The 13,776-nt window shown below is 43.4% G+C and overlaps 1 protein-coding gene across 3 annotated transcripts in view; it reads left to right on the forward strand.

The window, feature by feature from the left end:
• Positions 1-13,776, forward strand: part of usp3 (ubiquitin specific peptidase 3) — a 171,326-nt gene that overhangs the window by 16,106 nt on the left and 141,444 nt on the right. For all 3 annotated transcript variants that reach the window (XM_070865223.1, XM_070865221.1, XM_070865222.1), the window contains exon 4: positions 8,867-8,950. In XM_070865223.1, the coding sequence (XP_070721324.1) occupies positions 8,867-8,950 (84 nt within the window). The remainder of the gene's footprint in view (positions 1-8,866; positions 8,951-13,776) is intronic.

Raw genomic sequence — 13,776 nt, forward strand, 5'->3', positions numbered from 1 at the left:
ATGAAACCAAGGCCCCGCCCCATCAGGTGGACGTAAAAGATCCCATGGCACTATTTCGAAGAACAGGGGAGTTATCCCTGGTGTCCTGGCCACTATTTATCCCTCAATCAACATAACAAAAACAGATTAGCTGGTCATTATCACATTGCTTTTTTCAAAAATTTGTTCCGGGATGTGGGCGTGGCTGGCAAGGCCAGCATATATTGCCCATCCCTAATCATCCTTGAGAAGGTGCTGGTAAGCTGCCTTCTTGAACCACTGCAGTCGGTGTGGTGAAAGTACTCCCACAGTATGTTAGGGCGGGAGTTCCAGGATTTTGACCCAGCAACGATGAAGGAACAGCAATATATTTCCAAGTCAGGATGGTGTGTAACTTGGAGGGGAACTTGCAGGTGATGGAGCTCCCATGCGCCTGTTGCCCTTGTCCTTCTAGGTGGTCGAGGTTGCGGGTTTGGAAGTTGCTGCAGTGCATCATCATCATAGGCAGTCTCTCGAAATCGAGGAAGACTTGCTTCCGCTCTAAAAGTGAGTTCTCGGATGTCTATACAGTCCAATATGGGAATTGCAATCTCTGTCACAGGTAAGACAGACAGTGGTTGAAGGAAGTGGTGGGTGGGGAGTCTGGTTTGCCGCACGCTGTTGTCTGCGCTTGATTTCTGCATGTTCTCAGCGACGAGACTCGAGGTGCTCAACGCCCTCCCAGATGCTCTTCCTCTATTTAGGGCAGCCTTGGGCCAGGTGTTGATTTTATCAAGGAGGCTTTGAGAGTGTCCTTTAAACGTTTCCTCTGCCTACCTTGGGCTCGCTTGACTTGTAGGAGTTCTGAATAGAGCGCTTGCTTTGGGAGTCTCATGTCGGGCATGCGGATGATGTGGCCCGCCCAACGGAGCTGGTTGAGTGTGGTCACTGCTTCGATGCTGGGGATGTTGGCCTGAGTGAGAACGCTATCCTCCCAGTAAATTTGAAGGATCTTGCGGAGGCAGCGCTGGTGGTACTTCTCCAGCGCTTTGAGGTGTCTACTGTATATGGTCCACGTCTCTGAGCCATATAGGAGGGCGGGTATCATTACTGCCCTGTTGACCAAATGTTTCGTGCCAGATTTGAGGTCCTGGTCTTCAAACACTCTTTTCTTCAGGTGACCAAAGGTTATGCTGGCGCACTGGAGGCGGTGTTGGACCGTTTCATCGATGTCTGCCCTTGCTGATTGTAGGCTCCCCACGTATGGAAAATGGTTCACCTTGTCCAAAGCTGTGCGTGGATTTTGATGACCGGGGGGACAGTGCTGTGTGGCGGGGTCAGGTTGGCGGAGGGCTTTTGTCTTACGGATGTTTAGTGTAACGCCAATGCTTTCGTACGCCTCAGTGAAGATGTTGACGATGGCTTGGAGTTCGGCTTCTGAATGTGTGCAGACGCAAGCGTCGTCTGCATATTGTAGTTTGATGACAGAGGCTGGGACTGCCTTGGATCTATCCTGGAGGCGACGACGGTTGAACAGGTTCCCATTGGTTTTATAGTTTAGTTCCACTGCAGCAGGAATTTGTTGATGGAGCATTGCAACAAGAAAGATCAAGAAGAGCGTTGGCGCGATGACGCAGCCCTGTTTGACCCTGGTCCAGATGTGGATTGGGTCTGTGGTGGATCCTTTGGTCAGGATCATGGCTTGCATGTCGCCGTGGAGCAGGCGGAGGATGGTGACAAACCTTTGGGGGCATCTTCTAGATGCTGCACACATGCAGCCACGGTGCGCCGGTGGTGGAGGGAGTGAATGTTGAAGCTGGTGGATGGGGTGCAAATCAAGTGGGCTGCTTTGTCCTGGATGGTGTCGAGCTACTTGTGTTGTTAGAGCTGCATTCATCCAGGCAAGTGGAGAGTATTCCATCACACTCCTGACTTGTTCCTTGTAGATGGTGGAAAGGCTTTGAGGAGGTGAGACACTCGCCATAGAATACCTAGCCTCTGACCTGCTCTTGTTGCCACGGTATTTATGTGGCTGGTCCAGTTAAGTTTCTGGTCAATGGTGACCCCCAGGATGTTGATGGTGGGGATTCGGCGATGCTAATGCCGTTGATTATCAAGCTGAGGTGGTTCGACTCTCGCTTTTTGGAGATGGTCATTGCCTGGCACTTAGGTGGCAAGTAACATTCGTACCACACATCAGCCCAACCTGAATGTCGTCCAGGTCTTCCTGCATGCTGGCATGGACTGCTTCATTTTCTGAGGAGTTGCGAGTGGAACTGAACACTATGCAATCATTAGTCAACATCCCCACTTCTGATCTTATGATGGAGGGAAGTTCATCGATGAAGCAGCTGAAGATGGTTGGGCCTAGGACACTGCCCTGAGGAACTCCTGCAGCGATGTCCTGGGGCTGGGATGATTGAGCTCCAAAACCACAACCATCTTCCTTTGTGCTCGGTATGACCCCTGCCAATGGAGAGTTTTACCCCTGATTCCCATTGACTTCAAATTTACTAGGGCTCCTTGATGTCACACTTGGTCAAATGCTACCTTGATGTGAAGAGCAGTCACTCTCACCTCACCTCTGGAATTCAGCTCTTTTGTCCATATTTGGACCAAGGCTGTAATGAGGTCTGGAGCCAAGTGGTTCTGGTAGAACCCAAACTGAGCACTGTCGACGACACCTTCCATCATTTTGCTGATGATTGAGAGTAGACTAATGGGGTGGTAATTGGCCGGATTGGATTTCTCCTTTTTGTGGACAGGACATACTTGGGCAGTTTTCCAAATTGTCGGATAGATCCAGTGTTGTAGCTGTACTGGAACAGCTTGGCTATAGGCACAGCTAGTTCTGGAGCACAAATCTTCAGCACGACAGCCGGGATGTTGTCAGGGCCCATAACCTTTGCTGTATCCAGTGCGTTCAGCCGTTTCTTGATATCGTGGAGTGAATTGAATTGGCTGAAGACTGGTTCCTGTGATGTTGGGGACCTCGGGAGGAGGCCAATATGGATCATCCACTCGGCACTTCTGGCTGAAGATAGTTGCAAACGCTTCAGCCTTGTCTTTTGCACTCATGTGCTGGGCTCCGTCATCATTGAGGATGGGGATATTCATGGAGCCTCCTCCACTCGTTAGTTGTTTAATTTTGATTATGATCCGTTGATTGTGGGATTGCTTAGCCGTGTTTATAGCATGCTGCTTCCGCTGTTTAGCGTGCATGGCATGTAGACCTGAGTTGCAGCTTCCCCAGGTTGGTACCTCATTTTTAGGTATGCCTGGAGCTGCTCCTGCCATGCTCTTCTGCACTCCTCGTTGGGGCCCCAGCTGTTTACACTGTACATTAATAATTTAGACGAGGGGATTAAATGTAGTATCACCAAATTTGCAGATGACACTAAGTTGGGTGGCAGTGTGAGCTGTGAGGAGGATGCTATGAGGCTGCAGAGTGACTTGGATAGGTTAGGTGAGTGGGCAAATGCATGGCATGTGAAGTATAATGTGGATAAATGTGAGGTTATCCACTTTGGTGGTAAAACCAGAGAGACAGACTATTATCTGAATGGTGACAGATTAGGAAAAGGGGAGGTGCAACAAGACCTGGGTGTCATGGTACATCAATCATTGAAGGTTGGCATGCAGGTACAGCAGGCGGTTAAGAAGGCAAATGGTATGTTGGCCTTCATAGCGAGGGGATTTGAGTACAGGGGCAGGGAGGTGTTACTACAGTTGTACAGGGCCTTGGTGAGGCAACACCTGGAGTATTGTGTATAGTTTTGGTCTCCTAACTTGAGGAAGGACATTCTTGCTATTGAGGGAGTGCAGTGAAAGTTCACCAGACTGATTCCCGGGATGGCGGGACTGACATATCAAGAAAGACTGGATCAACTGGGCTTGTATTCACTGGAGTTCAGAAGAATGAGAGGGGATCTCATAGAAACGTTTCAAATTCTGACTGGTTTAGACAGGTTAGATGCAGGAAGAATGTTCCCAATGTTGGGGAAGTCCAGAACCAGGGGTCACAGTTGAAGGATAAGGAGTAAGCTATTTAGGACCGAGATGAGGAGAAACTTCTTCACCCAGAGAGTGGTGAACCTGTGGAATTCTCTACCATAGAAAGTTGTTGAGGCCAATTCACTAAATATATTCAAAAAGGAGTTAGATGTAGTCCTTACTACTAGGGGGATCAAGGGGTATGGTGAGAAAGCAGGAATGGGGTACTGAAGTTGCATGTTCAGCCATGAACTCATTGAATGGCGGTGCAGGCTAGAAGGACCGAATGGCCTACTCCTGCACCTATTTTCTATGTTTCTATGAACCAGGGTTGGTCCCCAGGCTTGATGGTAATGGTAGAATGAGGGATATGCCGGGCTATGAGATTACAGATTGTGGTGGGATACAATTTTGCTGTTGATGATGGCCCACAGAGCCTCATGGATTGAGCTGCTAGATCTCTTCTGAATCTGTTTTACTGTTTGTGGGAGCTTGCTGTGCGTAAATTGGCTGCCGCGTTTCCCACATTACAGCAGTGGTGACTACACTCCAAAAGTACTTCATTGACTGTAAAGTGCTTTGAGACATCCAGTGGTCGTGAAAGGTGCTATATAAATGCAAGTCTTCCTCCCTCCCTCCCTTTCCTCCTTTCCTCCCTCCCTCCCTTTCCTCCTTTCCTCCCTCCCTCCCTTTCCTCCCTTTCCTCCTTTCCTCCCTCCCTCCCTTTCCTCCCTCCCTCCCTTTCCTCCCTCCCTCCCTTTCCTCCCTCCCTCCCTTTCCTCCCTCCCTCCCTTTCCTCCCTCCCTCCCCCATTTCTGCATCCCACGCTCTCTCCATTCTTTCCTGCCTTCCTTCTCTCCCACCTTCAGCTCTGCAATTTCTCCCACTCCAATAATCTGTTGCTCGAACATCTTGTGCATGATACCCAAAGGGGAACAGATAGGGAGAAACTATTCCCGCTGGTTAGGGATTCTAGCACAAAGGGGCATAAAGTCTTAAAAATTAGAGCCAGACCTTTCAGGAGTGAAATTAGGAAAAGCTTCTACACAAAAAGGATGATATAAATTTGGAACTTTCTTCCGCAAATGGCAATTAATGCTAGATAAATTGTTAATTTTAAACCTGAGATTGATAGATTTTTGTTAACCAAAGGTGTTAAGGGATATGGGCCAAAGGCAGGTATATGGAGTTGGGTCGCAGATCAGCCACGGTCTCAATGAATGGCGGCACAGGGTCGAGTGGCTAAATGGCGGCCTCCTGTTCCTATGTTAAACCCATCTGCTTTTCCAAATCCCCGCCTCTTAAAACCCACTTCTTTGACCAAGCTTTTGATCATCCCTCCTAAATTTCCTTTGGATCGGCATCCATTTGACTGCGCCTCTCTGAAGCACTTTGGGATGTTTTTCTATGTTCAATGCGGCAAATAAATGCAAGTTGTAAATAATACATGAAAATTTAGCACTATAAAAATTTGAATTATCAGATAATTTGATTTAAATAGTTTTGAATGAAGAGTCCTGTGCATTTTTAGAATTGCCTTTTGTGTTTCCCTACAGAACAACTGTAATTGGTTGTGATGTGTTTTGGAATGGCCTGAACTCCAGAAGTTTGCTATTTAAATGCAAGTCCTTTCTCTTCAGAAAACCTGAAGATTGGTTTTTGGAATAGTAATGTTGTATTATGATTCCATAATGTGTTATTAACTATATTTGGAAAAATTGTTGCTTCTGTTAAAAAAAAAAATGAAAAAGATAATTCTGGAAACAAAACCAGAAGTATTGGCAGCCTTGGATCGGTGCTGCTCTTGGCTCACTGAGCTCTGCTGATAGCCACAGGTCCTGCCGCACACAGCTCCACAGTAATCTGCACTCAAACACTCCTGTCTGATGTATTATTCCAGCGCTGTTGCTACATCTTGATGTCAATTTTGGTTTCATTAAACTATGACGCTCCTTCGTAGACTGCCACTCTGCTCTGTCCTCAGAGGTGGTTTTCACAAGGCTTTCGATTCTGCTTGCTGCCATGGGAGGGTTTTCTTTTCTTCAACTGAGTGCAGTGCAGTCCTAGAGTCCGTTTAATATTCTCATCATGTGTCCGACTGGTTCTTGTGTCTTCACCTGTCCCAGTAACAAAGGTGTTTTGCAGTATTCTGGTCTGGCTTGGGGAGGATAGATGAGCATACAATCAGTGTATTGTAAGCTTCTGTTGCTGCTAGCTCAATGACTTGATTCAATATATATAGTGGAGCCACAGTTTTGTTATACAGCTGCTGCAGTTCTTCCCAAATTACATCTCGCTTGGCTTGCATCCAACATCCCGAAGGGTCTTGGCAATTCTGCCTGGAAAGATAAAAGTGTACAGCGTTACACTGCTCTGTTTCCGGAACTTTGCCTGTAATGGTTTAAAAAATATTGAAAGCCAAATTTGTGCTGCTGCTTTTGTTCACACAGGTAGGAAGATGGTTTATTTAATCTTTTCTTGGCTTATAAATGTTTATTCAGGTTGGATTTATTTGTATAATATTTGTAGAAGTATAAATAAGGATTTATTGTAGAATTTAATGAGTTCCCTTCCCTCCTCCCCCCCCCCACCTCATTCTGGACGCCTAATTTGTAACCTGCGCCTGATTTTTTAATGTGTAGAACAGGTTTTTTCAGTTCTACAAAAATCTTCACTGGCTCCATTCTACTTTAGTTTGGAGTACATTTTCACTGTGGAAACTTTCAAATCAGGCGTCAGTGGCCGGACACGCCCCCTTTTGAAGAAAAAATTCTGTTCTAAACTAGAACTGTTCTACCTTACTAGAACTGCAGAAAAAAAAATGTGGAGAATTGCGATTTCTAAAATAGTCCGTTCTCCACCAGTTGCTCCTAAAAATCAGGCGCGAATCATGTGGAAACTTGAGCCCAATGTGTTGTGAATTTTCAGGCGCCAACCGTATTGCGTACAGCAAGGAGAAGGGTCTGAAATAAGAAAATTCCAGGTAGCACAGCATTAGTTGTCTTCAGGTCTCTCTCATCAAATCTGCTTGTCTCATTTAAAGTTGAATTGCACAACAGGAGGAAGTGGGAGTGAAGTGCTGATGCAGCACTTTTGATCATACCTCCTTGATCATGTATTTAAAAATATTCAGATACTAGAAATGTATTATTCCCTTGGGCGTGTAAGGCCGAGTGCAATTTACTGTATAGGATGTGGGGCATCAGATGTGGAACAATGCAGTGTTAACAAGGGCTACTTTTATGTAGACCTATTTGGAGTGCTGGCATCTGGGGATCTGAGCCACTAACTCTGCTGTTGGGCAGGATTCCAGGTTGGTTGTGCGTCTCATGAATATTCTAATTGGGGAGTGCTGCCGTTTTCATTTAAGGAGATGGTTTATTCAGCGATTTGTCTGAGCAAAGCTGGAACCTGACTACAGGGTAGTCATGTTAATGTAAAGCAGACTTGAATTGCTTCTTAAAAATTTAATTAACTTGAAATGAAGTAATTTGAAATGATAAAGTCAGGAACTTTCCAATTTACCTCCTTCCCCCGTACATTTGGGGTTTCTGATTTCTCTTTGAAAGCCTCACTAAAGGGCTTGTCACGTTGCACTATCAAAATGTGTGCAGTTCAATGTTGAATTACATAACTGCATATCTTTTTCTTTAGGCCGAGGTAATCTTGGTGCGTCTTCATATGTTGTCCGTTTGAATATTTTATGAAGCCAATCTTTATTGCATTTAATTCTGCAAGACAAAATGTTTTTTCTGCTAAAAACAGTAACTGTTAAATATTTAGAATTTTCATCAATAAAATAATAGCATAAAACGAAAGGTGTATATTTGTCATTTGCTTTGATTTATGTTAAAAGATGTACGTTTCTTTCTATGGTTAAAGATCTTAAATCTTTGAGCACTTCGGCCCTGAATTTCCAGGATCGCATTTACGACACACACAATCTGTGCTGATCTTACCTGCACAAATTCGTGCCAAATTTTCCTGCCAGTATTATGGAAAATATATCTGGCTGCTGTCTTCTGCCATGGCACCTCTCTTGAGCCTCTGCTGCTAGTTTTTCTCGTCCTTTTTATTATGCCTAGCAAGGATATGCCCAATCGAAATGCCATTCCAGCTACTTAGTCCTTCTGAATGTGTGTGGTTTGGCGGAGGAGTCTGAAAACATTTGAGTGCACTGAGACTGACAACACTTGGGTTAGAAATAGTGTGGTCTCATAAGAAAGAATGTAAAAAAAAAAACAACTAAAAACCTCACAACCAAACTCCAAAGATTGGAGTTACGTGATATCTGGTGACTTTGCTGCTGATCCTAAAAGTTTGGGTGTTAATCTGCGCCAGTGCATTATCTGTGTAAATCCAGGAAACTCGCTCTTTTACATAGAGGGTGGAGCTATGTAGCTGAGCGGCAGAAGGTTTTGACAGATTATTTCCGAAGCAGCACAAAAGATTTGCATATATCTTTTTTCCCGTAAAACCAACAATTCCGCAAGAAAATAAAAGGTGCAATTCCAGGCAAGTTTGGGCCTTCCTGTCATCTTTTTCTATTATAAATATTTGCCTGCTTCCACATTATTAATGGAAATGACGCTGTAGACTTATTGTGCTGTAATTATACCCTCCTGCCAGTGGACATAAATTTATCATTTAAAAAAAAAAAGTTGACATATTAAATAAAATTAAAGCCAGAATGCATGACTAGAAATGTGGACTGAATTCCCTCTGTACACCCTGGTCCAGTTATCCCCTGCCCTTTAACCCTGCTTCACCTGAAGATGGCTCGGTCTTGACTTCCTGTGTGCATTCCCACAGGAGATGAACTAGTTTTATCAAGTGATGTACAATCAAGATCAATAATGTTAAGAAAAGAGTCAACTTCATTTTTTTTAAATGTGTATTCTGTTTGTGCTTCTAGTTACAGATGTGATGATTTTGTGGTGAACGATACCAAAGTGGGCCTGGTTCAGAGGGTCAGGGAGCATCTACAGAACTTGGAGAAGTATGTGCAAATAAGTTGATTGTACCACTGTAATCACTTGGCTGTTCCGCGGTTTGTTTTCTAGACTAGCTCAATTATCTTTAGAGGCAGGTTTTGGAAATCAAACAAATGTAGAATTCAGGAAAATTTTCAGTATGATTCTCCTAAGTAAGCTCAGAAGATAATGTAGCCTGCAAGAGAGCTAAAGATGAGGGGAGACTAAATCCTATGTACTTTTGTTCTTCCATTCGAAGTTTCTAAATTACTTCTGGGTAAAAGGATGATCCAGCAGTACATTTGTGCCACTGAGTGGTAGGAAATGGGGTTCTGCTTATGACGTCTCAGTGAGGTGCCAAGGCATCTTTCCCACAGGAAAAGAATGTGTATTTGAAGCATTGGCACAGACTGTCATCTCAGCCAGAACATGGTTTCTAGCATAAGGAGCTTAAATTAGTGACCAAAACACATTGGGAGCAAACAATTCAGTTAGTGAGTTATAATTTTAATTTATCTGTTGTTTTAATAATAGTTCTGACATTGCGTTATTAACACTAATAACTTTAAAATGCCCGAGAGCAACTTTAGGATATTTATTAAATTGGTCTATTTAACAGAAGTAATACCGATTCCATATGTACTCCTTTTGCTTTACTCAATTCACTATCGACTTGTCATAGTGAAACGGTTAAAGTCATAGGTGATGGCTCTCCCACATCAGTGCTCTGGTAACAGCAACTCGTCAGCAAATGATTTGGGGCTCGGTTAGAAATACCAAGTTCCCACTGAGTGAAGTCTGTACCACCTACAGATCTGTGGTTTTATTTATTTTGTAGCCAAGTGGGATATCTTAAGATTCTCATTGAAAACAGTTTTTGCTAATCTTGGAGAATATGTGTATAGGTAGGCAAAAATAAGATTCCTGCCAAATGTATTATTGGCCGTGATAACTGATGCTTTCATTTGAAGTCTTAAATACACATATTTTTCCCTTTTTCTTTAATTGGGTTTCTATTGAGATTTACATTTACAATTTAAAAAAAAAAACATTTTGATTCTAGATGTACTTCAGCCTAGACAATATTGTCACATCTTACATGTTTTCACAGTTTCTTGATTGTGTAATTTTTATTTTGGAAATGTTGAATTATGGAAATGTTGAATTAAAGATTTTGCTTTGGGGTGGGGAAAGAAATAAAAAAAAACTTTATAAAGTGTCTTATCGTGTGTCTCAAGCTTCTAAAAGTCTTGCATAAGAATGCAAGAACATAAGGAATAGGAGCAGGAGTCGGCTATATGGCCCCTCGAGCCTGCTCCATTAAATAAGATCATAATCACCTCATTCTTCTAAACTCCAGAGAATATAGGCCCATTCTACTCAATCTCTCCTCATAGGACAGCTCTCTCAATCTAGTGAACCCTTGTCACACCCCCTCTAAGACAAGTATATCCTTCCTCAGGTAAGGAGACCAAAACTGCACAGTACGCAAGGTGTGGTCTCACTGAAGCCCTACATTATTGCAGAGAGACTCCCTTACTCTTATACTGCAACTTTCTTACAATGAAGACCAACCTTCCTAATTGCTTGCTGTTACCTTCATCATAACTTTCTGTGATTCCTGTAGAAGGACACCCAAATCCCTCTTACTTCCAACATTTACTAGTCTCTCACCTATTAAAACATAGTCTGCATTTCCATTCTTCCTATCAAAGTGGATAATTTCACACATTCCCACGTTATACATTATCCCACCTGCCATGTCCTTATCCACTCGCTTAACCTGTCTGTATCCCGTTGCAGACTCTACGTCCTCCTCACAGCTTGCTTTCCCACCGAGCTTTGCATTGTCAGCAAACTTGCACTCTGTTCCCTCATCTAGGCCATTGATATAGATTGTAAATAGCTGAGGCCCAAGCACTGATCCTTGTGGCTCTCCATTAGTTACACCCTATCATCCTGAAAGTGACCCGTTTATTGCTACTCCATTTTCTGTCTGTTAACCAATCTTCTGTCTGTGCTAATATATTAACCACAGTCCCACGAGTCCTAATGTGTAACAACTTATTGTGTACCACCTTATCGAATGCCTTCTGAAAATCCAAACATACCATACCCACTGGTTTCCCCCTTATCTACCTTGTAAATTAAACCCTCAAAAAAATTCTAGTAAATTTGTTGAACATGATTTCCCTTTCATAAAATTGTATTAACTCTGCCTAATCATATTGTGATTTTCCAAGTGCCCTATTACCACCCCTTAAGTAATACATTCTCGCATTTTCTCTACTATTGATGGCCTGTAGTTCCCTGTTTTCTCGCTCCATCTTTTCTTGATAGCGGTGTTACATTTGCTACCTTCTGGAGGATCAAAACCAGTGGATGCACTGTCTCTGTTACCACCTCTTTCAAAACTCTAGGATGTAGGCCATCAGGTCATGGGGATTTGTCAGCTTTTAGTCCCATTAATTTCTCCAGTACATTTTCTTTACTAATATTTACTTTAAGTTCCTCACTCTCATTAAACCCTTGATTCCCTACACTTTCTGATATGTCGTACAGTTAATTACTTTTGAAGTCCAGTGGCTGTTGTGCTTGCAGATGCGGCAGCATTTTGAAATGAATGACCACACGAGCCAGGTCAGGCCTCGGTTTACTGTCTTTTCAGAAGGACTTCGATAGTGCAGCTCCAGGAATGCTGTTTTGTTAAACATCAGAGTCCACATTAAGTCAGCATTATATAAAAATCGAGTACTTTACAACAGAGCTCACTATGCAAGATGGTTTTACAACTAATCGCAGAAATTGGCTATCAGCATTGTTAAGCCCAGTCAATTGTGTCTTTTTGAGGGGATGCTGAAGCCCACGATACCAGGTCCATAGCCTTTGATACCAAACAGTTCAATTGAAATGGGGAGAAGAGAAGCATGTGATTTTGGCATAACAGTCTTGGAGTCCTGCATTCGTGTTATTGCATTGATATTTAGTTTGATATCATCACAAAGAATTAAGTAGCATCAGTTATAGGCACCTTAAACAGTAATGGTGATATACCGTTCTTGATTTTGCATCCATTATTATGACTTCTGACTGTATTCTCCAGGTGCAGTTAAATATGGCCATGATATCTGTGGCTGGATAATACTAGTTAGACATCATATTTAGACATCATAAGCCTAATAAAACACCCAGCATTTGTACTTTTCCAGGTGTGGAGATTTGGGTCTTGCCCATTAGAGGAGATATATTTCTTTCTGATGTATTTCTCTTGCAAAGGAGTGGAGAACGAAGATGATGCTAATAGTTCTGCACTGATTGTGTAACCATAGGCTTCAAACTACCTGTTGTATGCTGGAAACTTCAGAGATTTCCTACCAGATAAGAGTTTTGTCAGTCTTTAGTTAAGTGCACATGGTCTACCACTGACTAGGAACATTTGAAAGGTCAAGGTTGAGACAACGCCATTTGGTCTATTTGAAACTCATCCCTTCAAACCATGCATTTGCTATCCAGAAAGCCTATTATTTAGAAGGTATGCAGCTGCAATGGAAACGATCTGCTCTTGTGTCTTTGGTTTTAGAAAGAACGAAAGACAGACTTGCACTTATATAGTGCCTTTCACAACCTCGGAACATCCTAAAGTGCTTTACAGCCAATTAATTGCTTTTTGAAGTGTAGTCACTGTGGTAATTCAAGAAACGCGGCAGCCAATTTGCGCACAGCCAGCTCCCACAAACAGTAATGTGATCATGACCAGATCATCTGTTTTTAGTGATGTTGATTGGAGGGTTAAGATACCAGGGGTAATTCCCCTACTCTTCTTCGAAATGGTGTCATGAGATCTTTTACGTCCAGCTGAGAGCAGATGGGGCCTCGATTTAACGTCTCAGCCAAAAGACCCATAAAGAGAAATATACCACAATGTGTGCGATAGAGTCTCATCCTAACTACAGAGCCTACCTGAAAAAGTCTGTAGCACTTCCTGCAGGGTTATATGCAACCGCTCTCTTCATCTGCACTCTCCTTCCCATCCACCCCTTTGGAGTATTTGGAAACACATTGTTGGCATAAGTATATACTGTCCTTTTGAATTAGTGTCTCTTTTGTGCTAAAAGTAGTTGTTGACCCGGAGTACTATCATTTTTTTATTGGATTTGGTGATTGCCAGAAAGGCAAGTGAACTATACACTAAAAGCTGTTCCCTTATTTGACATAGAAACATAGAAATCTACAACGCAGAAGGAGGCCATTTTGGCCCATCGTGTCTGCGCTCGGTCAGCAGTCCTGAGGTTACATATAAACCTATGAACAATGGCGGAAAGGTAAAGAGCATCCGGCCCAACCAGTCCACCCCACACAACTGCGACACCCCTTATACTGAAACATTCTACGCTCCACCCCAACCGGAGCCATGTGATCTCCTGGGAGAGGCAAAAAAACAGACTAAAAACCCAGGCCAATTGGGGGGGGGATAAATCTGGGAAAATTCCTCTCCGACCCATCCAGGAGATCACCCTGGCCATATTTGATTCCCTGAAGTACTTACGATTGTATTTGTGCCAACCAACAAGAGGTTATCCAGTCTAATCCCACTTACTAGCTCTAGGTCCGTAACCCTGCAGGTTACAGCACTACAAGCGCACATCCAAGCGCGTTTTAAATGTGGTGAGGGTTTCTGCCTCCACCACCCTTCCAGGCAGTGAGTTCCAGACCGCCACAACTCTCTGCATGAAGAAGCTTCCCCTCAAATCCCCTCTAAACCTTCCAACAACCACTTTAAAACTATGCCCCCTCGTAATTGGCCCCTCCACCAAGGGAAATAGGCCCTTACTATCCACTATATCGAGGCCCC

This window comes from Pristiophorus japonicus, chromosome 21 (genome assembly GCF_044704955.1).
Source record: "Pristiophorus japonicus isolate sPriJap1 chromosome 21, sPriJap1.hap1, whole genome shotgun sequence".
Classification (NCBI taxonomy): domain Eukaryota; kingdom Metazoa; phylum Chordata; class Chondrichthyes; family Pristiophoridae; genus Pristiophorus; species Pristiophorus japonicus.